Source organism: Erpetoichthys calabaricus, chromosome 13 (assembly GCF_900747795.2).
Source record: "Erpetoichthys calabaricus chromosome 13, fErpCal1.3, whole genome shotgun sequence".
NCBI lineage: Eukaryota > Metazoa > Chordata > Cladistia > Polypteriformes > Polypteridae > Erpetoichthys > Erpetoichthys calabaricus.
The window spans coordinates 118,392,793-118,405,217 of record NC_041406.2 but is presented as its reverse complement, the minus strand read 5'-3'; the positions used below and the strand labels follow the sequence as shown (position 1 = coordinate 118,405,217).

At 36.8% G+C, this 12,425-nt stretch overlaps 1 protein-coding gene across 1 annotated transcript in view; it reads right to left on the bottom strand.

Annotated features, from left to right (window-relative positions):
* Positions 1-5,944, bottom strand: part of dpy19l1l (dpy-19-like 1, like (H. sapiens)) — a 66,543-nt gene extending 60,599 nt beyond the window's left edge. The window contains exons 1-2 of the mRNA XM_028817503.2: positions 5,564-5,944; positions 117-141 (exon numbers count right to left, since the gene is read on the bottom strand). Coding sequence (XP_028673336.1) covers positions 117-141; positions 5,564-5,756 — 218 coding nt within the window. The 5' untranslated portion in view covers positions 5,757-5,944. The remainder of the gene's footprint in view (positions 1-116; positions 142-5,563) is intronic.
* Between the last annotated feature and the right edge of the window lie 6,481 nt (positions 5,945-12,425).

The following is a 12,425-nucleotide window of genomic DNA, read 5'->3' as shown; positions in this document are numbered from 1 at the left end:
TAAATAATCGCCCCAACCTACACACGCATCACATAATTTCTCTGTGATGTTCTTGTCCAGATGAATTTGAGACAAAAACTAATAAAACTAATAAAACAAAAGTAAACAGTACTCACCAGTGTAAAACCCCAGCAACTGCAGCTGAAAGAAAACAGGACAAAGATTATTGGGGAGATCTACTATTGTGTGCACACTTAAATCAGCAATTAGACTTAGCGAAAGCACACTGTATTAGCAAAGTAAAAAAATGTCACTGTTAAGTTGCACAAAACTGAAATCTATTGATTGCAAGAAATAATATTTAATTTGTGTTACATTTAAATAGAATTCTTCACAGAGAGCTATGACACAATGATTAGGACTCTTATTGCTTCCCTATCCCAGGTATTTAAATGTTACTGTGTAGTGTTCACGCATTCTGTCTGTGCGCAAAAAGTGTGCTTGATTAGTCAAGAGACCATTCAAAATTGAGAAAGTGTAGGTATTTATGCGATTCTGTCCTGCAATGGAGTGCCACATCATCCGAGGTTGGTTGCCATCTTGCATCTGACACTATTTGGATATTCGAAGGCTTCCTGTGACCTTAAAGGCGAAGGGAGTATTTGGAAGTTGGATGGATCAATTCTTTATAGTAGATGAGCTTGAACTGCTACAGAAATTGTCAATGGAGCACACAGAGTATCGCTGCATTGTGAAAGTCATCCTTCTGTTGTCTTACACTCTTTAGAATAACCTTTGTGATTTGTTTTGTGATTTGTACTCAACAAAATGTTCTATGTAACTATGGACGTTTACTATAATATATTGTTTTCTCAATAATTACCAATTATACATTGCATTATATCTAATTAGTCCTTGGCATGCCATTCACATTTTTTTTTTTTTAACTATTACGCTTCACAAAACATTTCATGCGCACGTCTAGTTCAAAAGGTCACAGCATTCTTTCAAACATCCATACTGAACATATCTTCATGCCCAATATATAAAATACCATCCTGTTAGTCTACTTAGTTGATTCTGTACACCATCTGGATCCTGAAAATCCAAGTCCTTTAAGAAACCCAAGTCCTAGAAGGTGCATTTTACAATATATGGCCAAGTCTCAAATCTGGTCAGGTCTGCTTATAATTATTGTAGTGATTCCTGAGTATTTACCAATCCATCTTGTTCAGAGTCATCTGCATACTTACCTATAATTTTAATATGAGTAGTCCCAGCACAGATACTTGAGGACCCCACTTTTAACATCACCTTTCTTGAAAAAAAGTTTTTCCCATCAGGTTTTGTTACACTTTCTGTGTTAAAGAACATTTTACATCCATCTGCACTCTATGCCTTAAGAAAATTTACATAAAATATATCAGGTGCGTTGTTTGCATAGGAAAGGTGTTATATAAATAAAACGTATTATTAACTCATAAAATCGCAGCATACAAGTAAAACACCATCTCTCCTGATTTAAGCTAAAATGATTGTTTGTGAATCCACCTCTACTTGGTGGTGTCTTGCCTCCCTTTTCTTCCCAAACTGAAAGATATCAAGCTTTTTACAGGCCTATTTCTCAGGTTATTCTTTGATTTAAACTATGGCTAAAGGTAAACGCCTCATAATGTGTTCCGATCATAAGACTGTGGAGAAAGATAACTGATCCCTCAAGTGTTTAATACTTCTAAAATAAATATACACATTGCTGTGCCTTGTGTGTGTGTGTGTGATATATTATTATTTTTCACTATAACATTATTTTACATAATGAGCAAATATACATTACTGTGACCAAAACAGTTATTGCATGTCATTGCCAAGTGAGGTTTTGGCTTCCAGCAGATTTGCAATTAAAACATTTTAGAAAATGTTTAATGTGTGAATATTTAGGGTTTCTGTGTGCTGTTTAATATAGTTATTGTTTTGGCAAAGCATTCAGTACCTGGCAGTTTTCCAGAAAGTTTTAAACAATCAAGTATTTAAATTTCATACTTTGAGTATTCATGTCAGAGAGTATATGAAATGCTGAATTGATTTTGTTAAAGCATACGCAAAATAAGACATTTTAATATTAAAAGATATATGACTGAAAAAGCATAGGCATTCATGCTATTCATCAAAGTATTTATGAAAAAACAATTTATCTAAACTGAAAAACTGACATCGTTATTGAAGTTTATAATAACATTAACTTAGAAAATGTTACAAAATATATTACTACAGAATATTAATTTCTGAATGGGACCTCGGAAAGGAGACATAATAAAAAGCCAAATTTCTCCCGGTGAGAAATAAAGTTTATTTATCTAGCCAGCTATTTATCACAAAGAACAGAAAAATGATGTATTAAATCAAACATTAACTTAACATTACCTTGGAGAGTAGGCAGGCAGTGCTGCACAGTGGTAAAGGTTTTTGACTTCAAACCCTGAGGTTGTGGGTTCAAATCCCACCACTGACCCTGTGTGAAACCTGAGCAAGTCACTTCACCCGCTTGTGCTCCAATTGGAAAAAGAAAAGAAATGTAACCAATTGTATATCAAATGTTGTAAATTGCTATGGATAAAGTTGTCAAACAAATAAATAAATAAATGTAAAATGTAGTGCTCTGCATGCAGTTCATGGAAAGTTTAGATAGCAAGGTGTCAAAGGGAAAAATGAATGATCACAGGCCAAAGCTTTTTCTCTCAAATCTGTGCAGGTTAATGTTGTTTGTCCACTCCACTGCCATGTAACTATAGCTTAATTTATTCATACTTGCATTTATATTAGATAGATACTTTATTAGTCCATCCATCCATCCATTTTCCAACCCGCTGAATCCGAACACAGGGTCACGGGGGTCTGCTGGAGCCAATCCCAGCCAACACAAGGCACAAGGCAGGAACCAATCCCGGGCAGGGTGCCAACCCACCGCAGGACACACACACAAACACACCCACACACTAGGGCCAATTTAGAATCGCTAATCCACCTAACCTGTATGTCTTTGGACTGTGGGAGAAAACCGGAGCGCCTGGAGGAAACCCATGCAGACACGGGGAGAACATGCAAACTCCACACAGGGAGGACCCGGGAAGCGAACCCAGGTCTCCTAACTGCGAGGCAGCAGCGCTACCACTGCGTCACCGTGCCGCCTACTTTATTAATCACAAGGGGAAATTCACAATTAAAAATATTTTAAGCATTCTAAATTTCAAGCAACCTCATTTACAGTATAAGGTTATCTTATACACAAGCAGATACTCATATCTCTACTGAATGCACTGCATTATGGTTTTAGTTTTTATTTTGCCAAATAAAACTATTACAGTAGCATTGGGGTACAAGCCCAGAGCCAATCCTGGACAGACTGCCAGTCCAACACCATGCCAATTTAGCATTTCTTACTACACATGTTTGGAATTTGGGAGGAACACCACAAACATTTACAAAACATATAAATGCCAGACAGTCTGTGAACTAGTCTGCAATTTAAATATGTATAGTAACTTGAAATGAAAATTATGTTTTTTTCAAAAGTGAACTAGAACAATAATTTGAAACTGCAAAATATCTTTTTTCATTCTAGTCTTTTCATGTTTTAGCACTCACAGTGCTTCATGTTCATCTATATTTTATAATTTAGGATTTTTTTTTTGATAACTTGGTAGAACTGGTTTGCTGGTGAATACATGACCAGTATATTCAGCTTGACATAGAGATTAATAAAGAAAATAGGACGTAACACTCTCAGCTCTACTTAATTTAATTTACAGTATTAGAGGGTCAAGCCCAACACAAAATCATCAGATGCCAGGCATGAATCAAACATATACAAACTACCACTATTTTACAGGGCCCACTTACTCACACAGAGCCAATGTGATTTCAGCAATTAACTAACCTATTTGTACAAATGTTTGGGGATGTGTAAGTCAAAATACAGAAAAATACAGGGAGAACATGCAAACTTCACACAGAAAAATGACTGGGCATTGGATATGAAACCATGCAACTGTCTAATAATAAACATGTTACCTGAAATAAAACAATGAAATTCACCATTGTGGTTAGTACTAGGCATGAAAATTAATCTAATAAGGAAGTGTGAAATGCAGTTTATTTCAGGGTTTGCCTAGTATTTTTAGGCACTATATTCAGTTTCCAACTTTATACTATACCAGGAAAAACTAGTAAGAAATTATAACTATATTGGGAGTTTTTGTTATTATTTTTTTAAGTATGAAAATATAAAAATTGGAGTGAGAAGCATATCACGTAAGACGATTTGTGCTTTCTATTACGCACAAGTAAGTTACACATTTTTCATATTCATGTTTATCATAAAACCAGAGTGGGGTGACCTGTTGCAAGTTGGTTGGACATGCATATAAAAATTTTACTGTACTCTGTGCATGTAACACTACTGCTAATAAAATACTGCTTTTTCCAGTTCTTCAAACAGCAGTGCATTCCATTTCACACTCAAATATACCTACTAGAATCAAAGGGCATTACATTTTAGATTGTATGCTTTTGGCAAACTGTACAATACCTGGCAATATACAAAAATATTTAGTACCCTTGTATTTTGTGTGGAGAAGTTGGGTATAGAAAAAAACTTTTAGCATGTTACAAAAAAATAAAAAGTGTTCTACAGTACTTGTTTCCAGAAAATAAATCATTAACTAGTCTTGTTTGCCTAATGAAGGGGCCATAGCTGCCTCGAAAGCTTGCATTTGTAATCTATTTAGTTAGCCAATAAAAGGTGTCATTTCACTCTTCTTGCTCCTGTATCAATCTATGGTTAACACAGTACAACACTACTGCTATTAAAACAACTGTGGGTAGGAAAAAGATTTCTTACTGTTTCCCCTCCCACTTGAACTTTGTTGACCAAACACAACAGAAAGCAGAAGCATGGAGGATGGCAGTTGTGTCGATAGCACTATGTGATTTTCTGTATTTGCAGCATCACATTTATCCTAATCTTCCAGCCATCTGATAAATATTTAGTTAATGGTCCACAGACTGTATAGTGTATTTTGACAAAACAGAAAATAACCAGCCAACCAAAATGCGTGTGCACCCATTCAATCCTTGATTACAAAGGGCCTTCCACCTAGTGCCTGATCAATACTATTTTCAGTAGCTGTCTTTCTATTCCTCCCCATGAGACAATGTATTAGTCAGCATTGTTTTGCTCTGCCCAGTTCACCCCTTCTTGGCCAGCCCTGCTCACAAGCAGCAGTTTTACTTCCTTGAACTGGGTTGCATGTTTTCTTTTTTACCCTCCTCTCATTGGATGCCCTGCTTAACCAGTGTTTCCTTCCACAAGCCACTCACAGGGGCATTTTTATTGGGTACCCCTTGTGACTAACCTATACACTACCTTTGCCAATGCTTATTTCATATGCACAACTGACCTTATTTCCCAGTGTTTGGCCTCACGGCTTGTTAGTTGTCTGCTTCACCAATTCCCTTCCCTTCATACCCATCCACTGTCAATTCTACTTCCCTCTTATAGATGTGTGACTTAACCCATCTGATGCCTTATTCCCCAGTCATCCCGTGCTAGTTCTGCTTTACTTACCTAACAGCAAAGGTATCCCTATATTCAGCAGGCTCCCGCCGCGGCTACCGATCTGGCCGGAAACAAGTCGGCTTTTCCCCCGATCGAATACGCCACTCTTCTTCTCCTCGATTTCTGGACCAGAGCGCCTGGGTTTATCGTGGCGTGTCTCTCGGTGCTGCTGCTGCTGCTGCCGCCTCGACTTTACCGCCATGTCCTCATTCTTCTCCTTCTTCCACAATCTCTACTACTGTAGCAGCACAATGCTGAATCAAACACCAGGCGTGCCAGATAGCAAGAGCAACAAGGAAGAAGATCCAAGACGAGCAGGATAGAACCACAAAACAAAGCCAAGACCCGTCCCGCTAAGAGGGCGAGCGTAGCAAAGGCTCACGGGAGACTCCAACCGGCTGCGCAGACGTCCGACCATCAAGACCGGCAGAACAGCTCATGTACGCAGACTGGAGTGTATCAGCCTATGAAATAGGTCAGCTGCGCAATCTGTGGCACGTCTAACTGAGAGTGTCACAGTATTAGTAGTGCCCAATTTGAACACGTAGGATGAGCAGAAAGAAAAGAGACATTTTACTTTTGTGTGTAAGATGCGTTTGTAGTTCAATTTATAGTCGAAGAGGAAAAACTGTGTTCGTGTCTGTCATCCTTTCTTCAAAGAGAAAACAAACAAGCACACTTGCAGAAAGGTACTGCGCGACGTGTCATGGCACATACCAACTGTGCGAACTCGATACAGATGACAAGAAACAGCTCTGTTGGTGATTGGTCAAAAAAATAAATGGGCAGTGTTGTGTGCTCAGGCCGCGGGCGCATTTTTGTACCTCTGCAGGTAGTGGAAACTAAATGCACTTCATAATCATCTTTAATTATTTACTGTATGTTTGACAAAAATGTACCGATGAGTGCAAAACAGGAACTAACACTAGAGGGACACCAGAAGTCGGCTGGCATATGCATAAACGTAAATAAAAAATACATATGTAATATCTTCTTCTTCTTCTTCTTTCGGCTGCTCCCGTTAGGGGTTGCCACAAGCGGATCATCTAAAAATACATATGTAATATAAATTAATAAAAAAAAATATATTGGTAGAAAAATCCTTGCAATAAATAAATAAATAAATAAATAAATGATTTAGTTTTTCACGCCAAATATCTATTGATTTATTTATTTCCAAATTTAATGATATCCAAATGTATTTATTTACGGATTTCTTCTTCTCAGTGTTAATAAGGTGGGCGGCCTACCTTTTGCTAAAACACTATAGGTTAGAAGGGCAAACCAGGGCGAAGCAACAGTAACCGATCGATAAGTTCTCTGTACATCTCTTTGGTCGAGCAATGGCTTCCACAAGGAAACCGCTAGAGAAGGTGTTGGGCAACCTCTTGAAGTATGTGCCAAATTATTTATGAATCCCACCATGCGAAACCGAAAATTGAACACAACGGTTTGGTGCTCCATTTTCAACTTCATTAGCTAATGATCTTAGCAGCAAGAATTTGGAAAGCCAACTAGCATTTCTTCTCATCCCAGCAAGGCCAAGGCAATGGGGCGCAGTGCTTTAGAAAACACTTAGGGCTGCCCACCTCATTAATGTAGAGATAAAGAAATCCGTAAATAAATATATCTGGAAATAAGTAAACAACCAATACGTAAATATGGAAATAAATAAATCAATGCATATTTGTCGTGAATAAATAAATTAATGTAATTGTTGTATTCTCTTATTTATTTATTCCTATCAGTAATTTATATCTTTATTTTTTTGTGCCAAATATGTATTTATTTACATTCAAGTCACGTTTTGTCCTCCATACACTAGTTCACCCTACCTGACCTATAGAGATAGAGTCCTTAAGACATTAAAAATAATTTTAAAAATTTTCAAAAGGTTTACGTTTAAACATGGTGAACGGTTTTTTGTCATCGCATTTATATTTGGTGACAATCCATTTTCTAAGCGCCGACTGAATATTCGGTCTCTGGAAGTCAGCGTCTATCCGTAAATGTGACACTGGGGACAAGGTGAAAACCTTTCGTGTACTGGGGCAATTGAGAACCGACAATCCACAATTAGAACCCATTGCTCTGGCAGCATAAATACCCATTGTACTAGCTTTACCCAAATTCGCATTTTTAAATTAAATGTAGGCCTAACTTATACGAAGCTTCCAAGGAAGCGGTGAAATGTCAGTGCAATAAACGGGCATTTGAACAATGTGAATATGCATAATGGGGGCTGAGTGACCATCCACTTACTCAGATGAAAAGGTTTGGACATACGTTTGTACGGTCATTGTCCTTGCGGTGACCAGCTGAATAACTTCCCACGCTTAGTTTAAAGCGGAACTCTGCTAACAAAAGAAAACGACACGTTTCTAAAATACTCGTTTCCCAACCTCATGAAAAGCATATTACAGTGAAACGTGAAAAGAACAAAGGTAACGCGGTTAGCTACCTCGGGTGAAGGCCTCCATCTTTAATAATCTCAATATGTTAATAATGTATGCAGAAGAATAATAAAGGAAATTAAGTTACAATTTTATTTATGATTTACTGAAAAAATGAACCGCTTGGAAACAAAACCACGTTGCTCTGCCCATATACTTTAAATCAGATTTAGTATACTTTTTGTTTCGTTTGAATGACCTATTCCCCAATTTTCATAAAAGTAGGGTCTCACTCTGCGTCACAAGGAGCTCTGAAAGGTAAAGATATTTATTTATTTAATGGTTAATTACTCGCTATATTTCTATGCCAGTTTAAGGAAGGAGGTTGTACAGTATGTGTTTCAATCCTGTAAATATATTCTTACTTTAGGGATTATATGAATGGCTACGAGTGTAGTAAAGGCCCAGACGTTACTTGAGAATAAGATGGGAATTAAAAAACACGACTACGCTAATTTTACTCCAACGTAAAGTGGCGGACATTATGTGGTGCGAGTTGTCTTGGAACAGGGACCCTCTCTTGTGCTCTAAAATAATGTTCAACTTGAATTGCGCCTTTTGCTAGCATAGGATCCACAATCCTTGCCGTGGATAGACGTGTTAGGAAGATGGATGGCTGGATGGACGGATTTTAGACCAAGTCAGAATGAAATACAGTATATTGTGATTAGAGGATCATGCAAAAGCTGAATGCCATGAAGTAGATCTGTTCTTCAACGTCTTTGTTTGAAATGTTTCTTGCTTAACATTTCTTCATGTTATCATCCTCAGGCTGTGGCTAGAGTATTAATTAGACTTCATTTCTCTCCATTTGAAAATGTGGCTTTTTTTAAAAGAAAAAGTAAAACATATTCTTTTCATAATAGTTATACAACAGGGTGGGCCATAAGTTTCCATACATAGGAAAAATATTTTTTTTTAATGAAAAACCATGTTTATTTATATAATATGCTCTACATGACTGCCATTGTTTTGAAAACACATTTCAATAAGTGTCCGCCACTGCTGATGAACACGTATTAGCACAGCTGGAGTTATGCTTGTAATGGCGTTGGTGATACGTTCCCTAAGATGATTTATGTTTCAGATACCCTAAAAAATGTGTTTGAATAAAGAGCAACGAATTTAAATCATACTGATGGCCGGGGCAGGAATGAAATGTGTTTTCAAAACAATGGCAGTCATGCAGAGCATATTATATAAATAAAAATGTTTTTTCATAAAAATTTTTTTATTTTTCCTATGTATGGAAACTTATGGCCCACCATGTATATGTTGCTTCAAAAAATTAAGGGGACACTTAATTATCACAGTCTAACACCAAGTCAATTAAGCTTCAGGGTTATCAATCTGTCCATTTAGAAAGCATAATCAATTGTGAATCAACTTCATCATGCTTTGGTGCAAATGAAAGCGACAACAGGTGCACTGGAGAAACAACAGCAGGACAACCCCCAAAAATGGGGTTTTGCAGGTGGCCACAGACAATTGCTTTTACCTTATCCTTCCTCACTGATTCTCCTGTAGTTTTGCGTTTTGATTGATCTTGTCACTACTGGTAGCATGAAGTGGTACATGGAGCCAATTCAGGTTGCACAGTCCAGTTTCTCCAGGATGACACATTCGTATGAGGTGTTGCAAGAAGATTTGCTGTGTCTCCTAGCATGGTTTCAACATTATGGAGGAGATACCTGGAGATGGGCTGTTACACGAAGAGTGCTGGACAGGGCCATAGAAGGGTATCAAACCAACATCAAGCCCAACATTCTCTAGTAGGTCCTGTGCTCACAGCAAAACCATGCAGCAGGCTCACACTGAGCACATGTGACAGACATGAAAGAGTCTGGAGACGTCTTGGTGAGCATTTTGCAGAATGTAACATCATCATTTGCGGTGGGTCAGTGATGGTCTGGGGAGGCATATCCTTGGAGGGTCGAACATACTTCCACATGCAATGATATCCTTTCAGCTGTTAGATACCAGGATAAAATCCTCAGAGCCACTGTCAGACCTTAAGCTGGTGCAGTGAGCACTGGGTTCCTGCTGGTGCAGGAGTGTGTAGGCAGTTCTTGGATGAGGAAGGCATTGATGCCATTGACTGGCCTGCACATTCCTCAGACCTGAATCCAATTGAGAACCTCTGAGATGTTATGTATTTGTGTAAGTAGCGCCACATATTTTCCAGGATCTCACTGATGCCCTGATCCAGGTTTCATCAGGAGTATGCTCAGATGCTGTTGGGAGTGCATACAGGCATATACACTATTGAGTCACATTATGAGCTGCCCTGATGAAAATCATGCAAGTTGGATAAGCCTGTAATTTCAGTTTTTGACCGATTTTCGGTGTTTTGTTGAATCCAGTCATCAGTGTGTTGGTGATTTTGGTTTCCATAGACTGTTGTTAACATCATTGTGTTCTCAATGAATTATACAGTATTACTCAGTAAAGGTTTTTCACTTGAATACTGCATTCATCAAGAACTGATGTGTGATTTAAGTGTTCCCTTAATTTTATTGAGCAGTGTATATAATTTCTTGTGTTATAGTCTCTTTATTGTGATTTGGTTTACTGTTTTAAGGACTGATTTCACAGTCTGTCCTTGGAGATTATAAACGCCACGTGTACAGTATGTGCAACCTGTGAAAAATTCCAAGTTCTCACGAGTTCTTAGGCCAGTTGAACAAGTCTTCACTAAAAATATCATAATAAAACGGTAAAAGTATGGCAGTAATGGGTACCAGTCAAAAAACCTTAAAATGACCATCATTTGTCGTTAAAATAAAAACAAAACATAAAATACACCATAATCAATAAAAAACCTGTTTTTCACGTATTAAAAAATTTTACATATTCATATCAGTATTGAAATCCCATAAGAATATAGATCTTTCGCAATATTATCCATTCTATTAATTTAAATTTATAGTACAGCTATGTAAATAATTTTAAAATAATTTATATCTATAGAGCTGATTCATAATTTTACATATTTATTTGTATTTTATTGTAGTGCACGCACGTTTACTTTTAATAATATACTGTACTCTGATTTCTCATATGAAGTTTTTATGTTTCCTGTTAAAATAGACAAGCAAACAAGTTTTAATGTATTACATTATTTTTATTACTTTTTCTAAACCATGTTCTAAACATTCTTAAGAAATTAAAAAAAAAACATTGAAATTGATTCATGTTCATTTAAAAATTTCTTTCTTTACAATTTGCACACCTTCCCAAGATGCGCCAGCCATATGTTTCCCACTGCTGTAGCTTTTAATATTTGAAATGCATCATCAATTTAGTAGCATGTGGAACCAGCAAAATTCAGTAAGATGAAGACAAATTTAAAGCTTGATCTGAAAATTCTATAAGCTCTCTGTGATCTGGCAAAGTGTTCAATTCGGTGATGATGAGTTCACTTAAGTGATATTTTTACAAGATATCTGCATTCTTTTTGGGTTTCAGTACTAATCTGAAGCATTTAAAACCTTTTAATATGTGAAAAACATGTTTTAATAGAAATTTACATACAGAATACAGAGCATCAGAATACAGCATCTGCAGTCTTTTGTTGCATAAAGACATAATTGAAATTTCTTAGCATCTTCAGTTTTTTTTTTTTAATTTGGTAAATGATTGTCATTGTAAGGTTTTTGGTTGTCATCCATTGCTGCCATACTTTTACCGTATTTTTACGATTTTTTGTATTTTACAGAGTATAATTTTTGTGTTCATTTTAAACATTTTTTTCTGTACTTATTGAATTGCCAAGTAATGCTACATTTACAGATGAAAAATGTATATGATTTCCTTCAAAAAGTAGATATCTTTGTTTTTATAGTGACAGATAAAATCTATTAAATGAAGAAAACGCTCTTTTGCAGTTTAATTTTTTACACAAGAAGATATCAGTTATTTGCAATAGCATGAAAGTACTGTAAAATTTGCCCATATTTTGTTCTATAAAGTACGTTTTTTACAATGTTGTATAGAGAAACCAGCCAAGTAGGTGTGCCACACAGGCTTTTATTTTATGAATCGTGCATCTTAACTACAGAACACTTTAGCTATAAACTGAGGATACAACAAGAACCCATCGCATTCCTCTTTTCAGTCTCTGCGAATGTGTCTTCGTCTTCCTCATCATCTTTTCCAGTCCTTACATAATCAAGTTAATTTAAGGTAATTCTCATTTTCAGGCTAATTACAGAGAATCCCACACCTTGACTTTTGCAGAGACTTGGCGAGCATATGACTGAAAATTTTGGAGTCTTTCTGAGAATACCCCTAAACAGCAGTGCCAACGAGATGTGTCAAACTACAGCCTGCTTTACCTATGACGTAGGTCAGGTAATGCCCACAACGTCTTGTCATGAAACGCTCTTTTGAGTTAGGTAACCCTCCCACAACTCTAA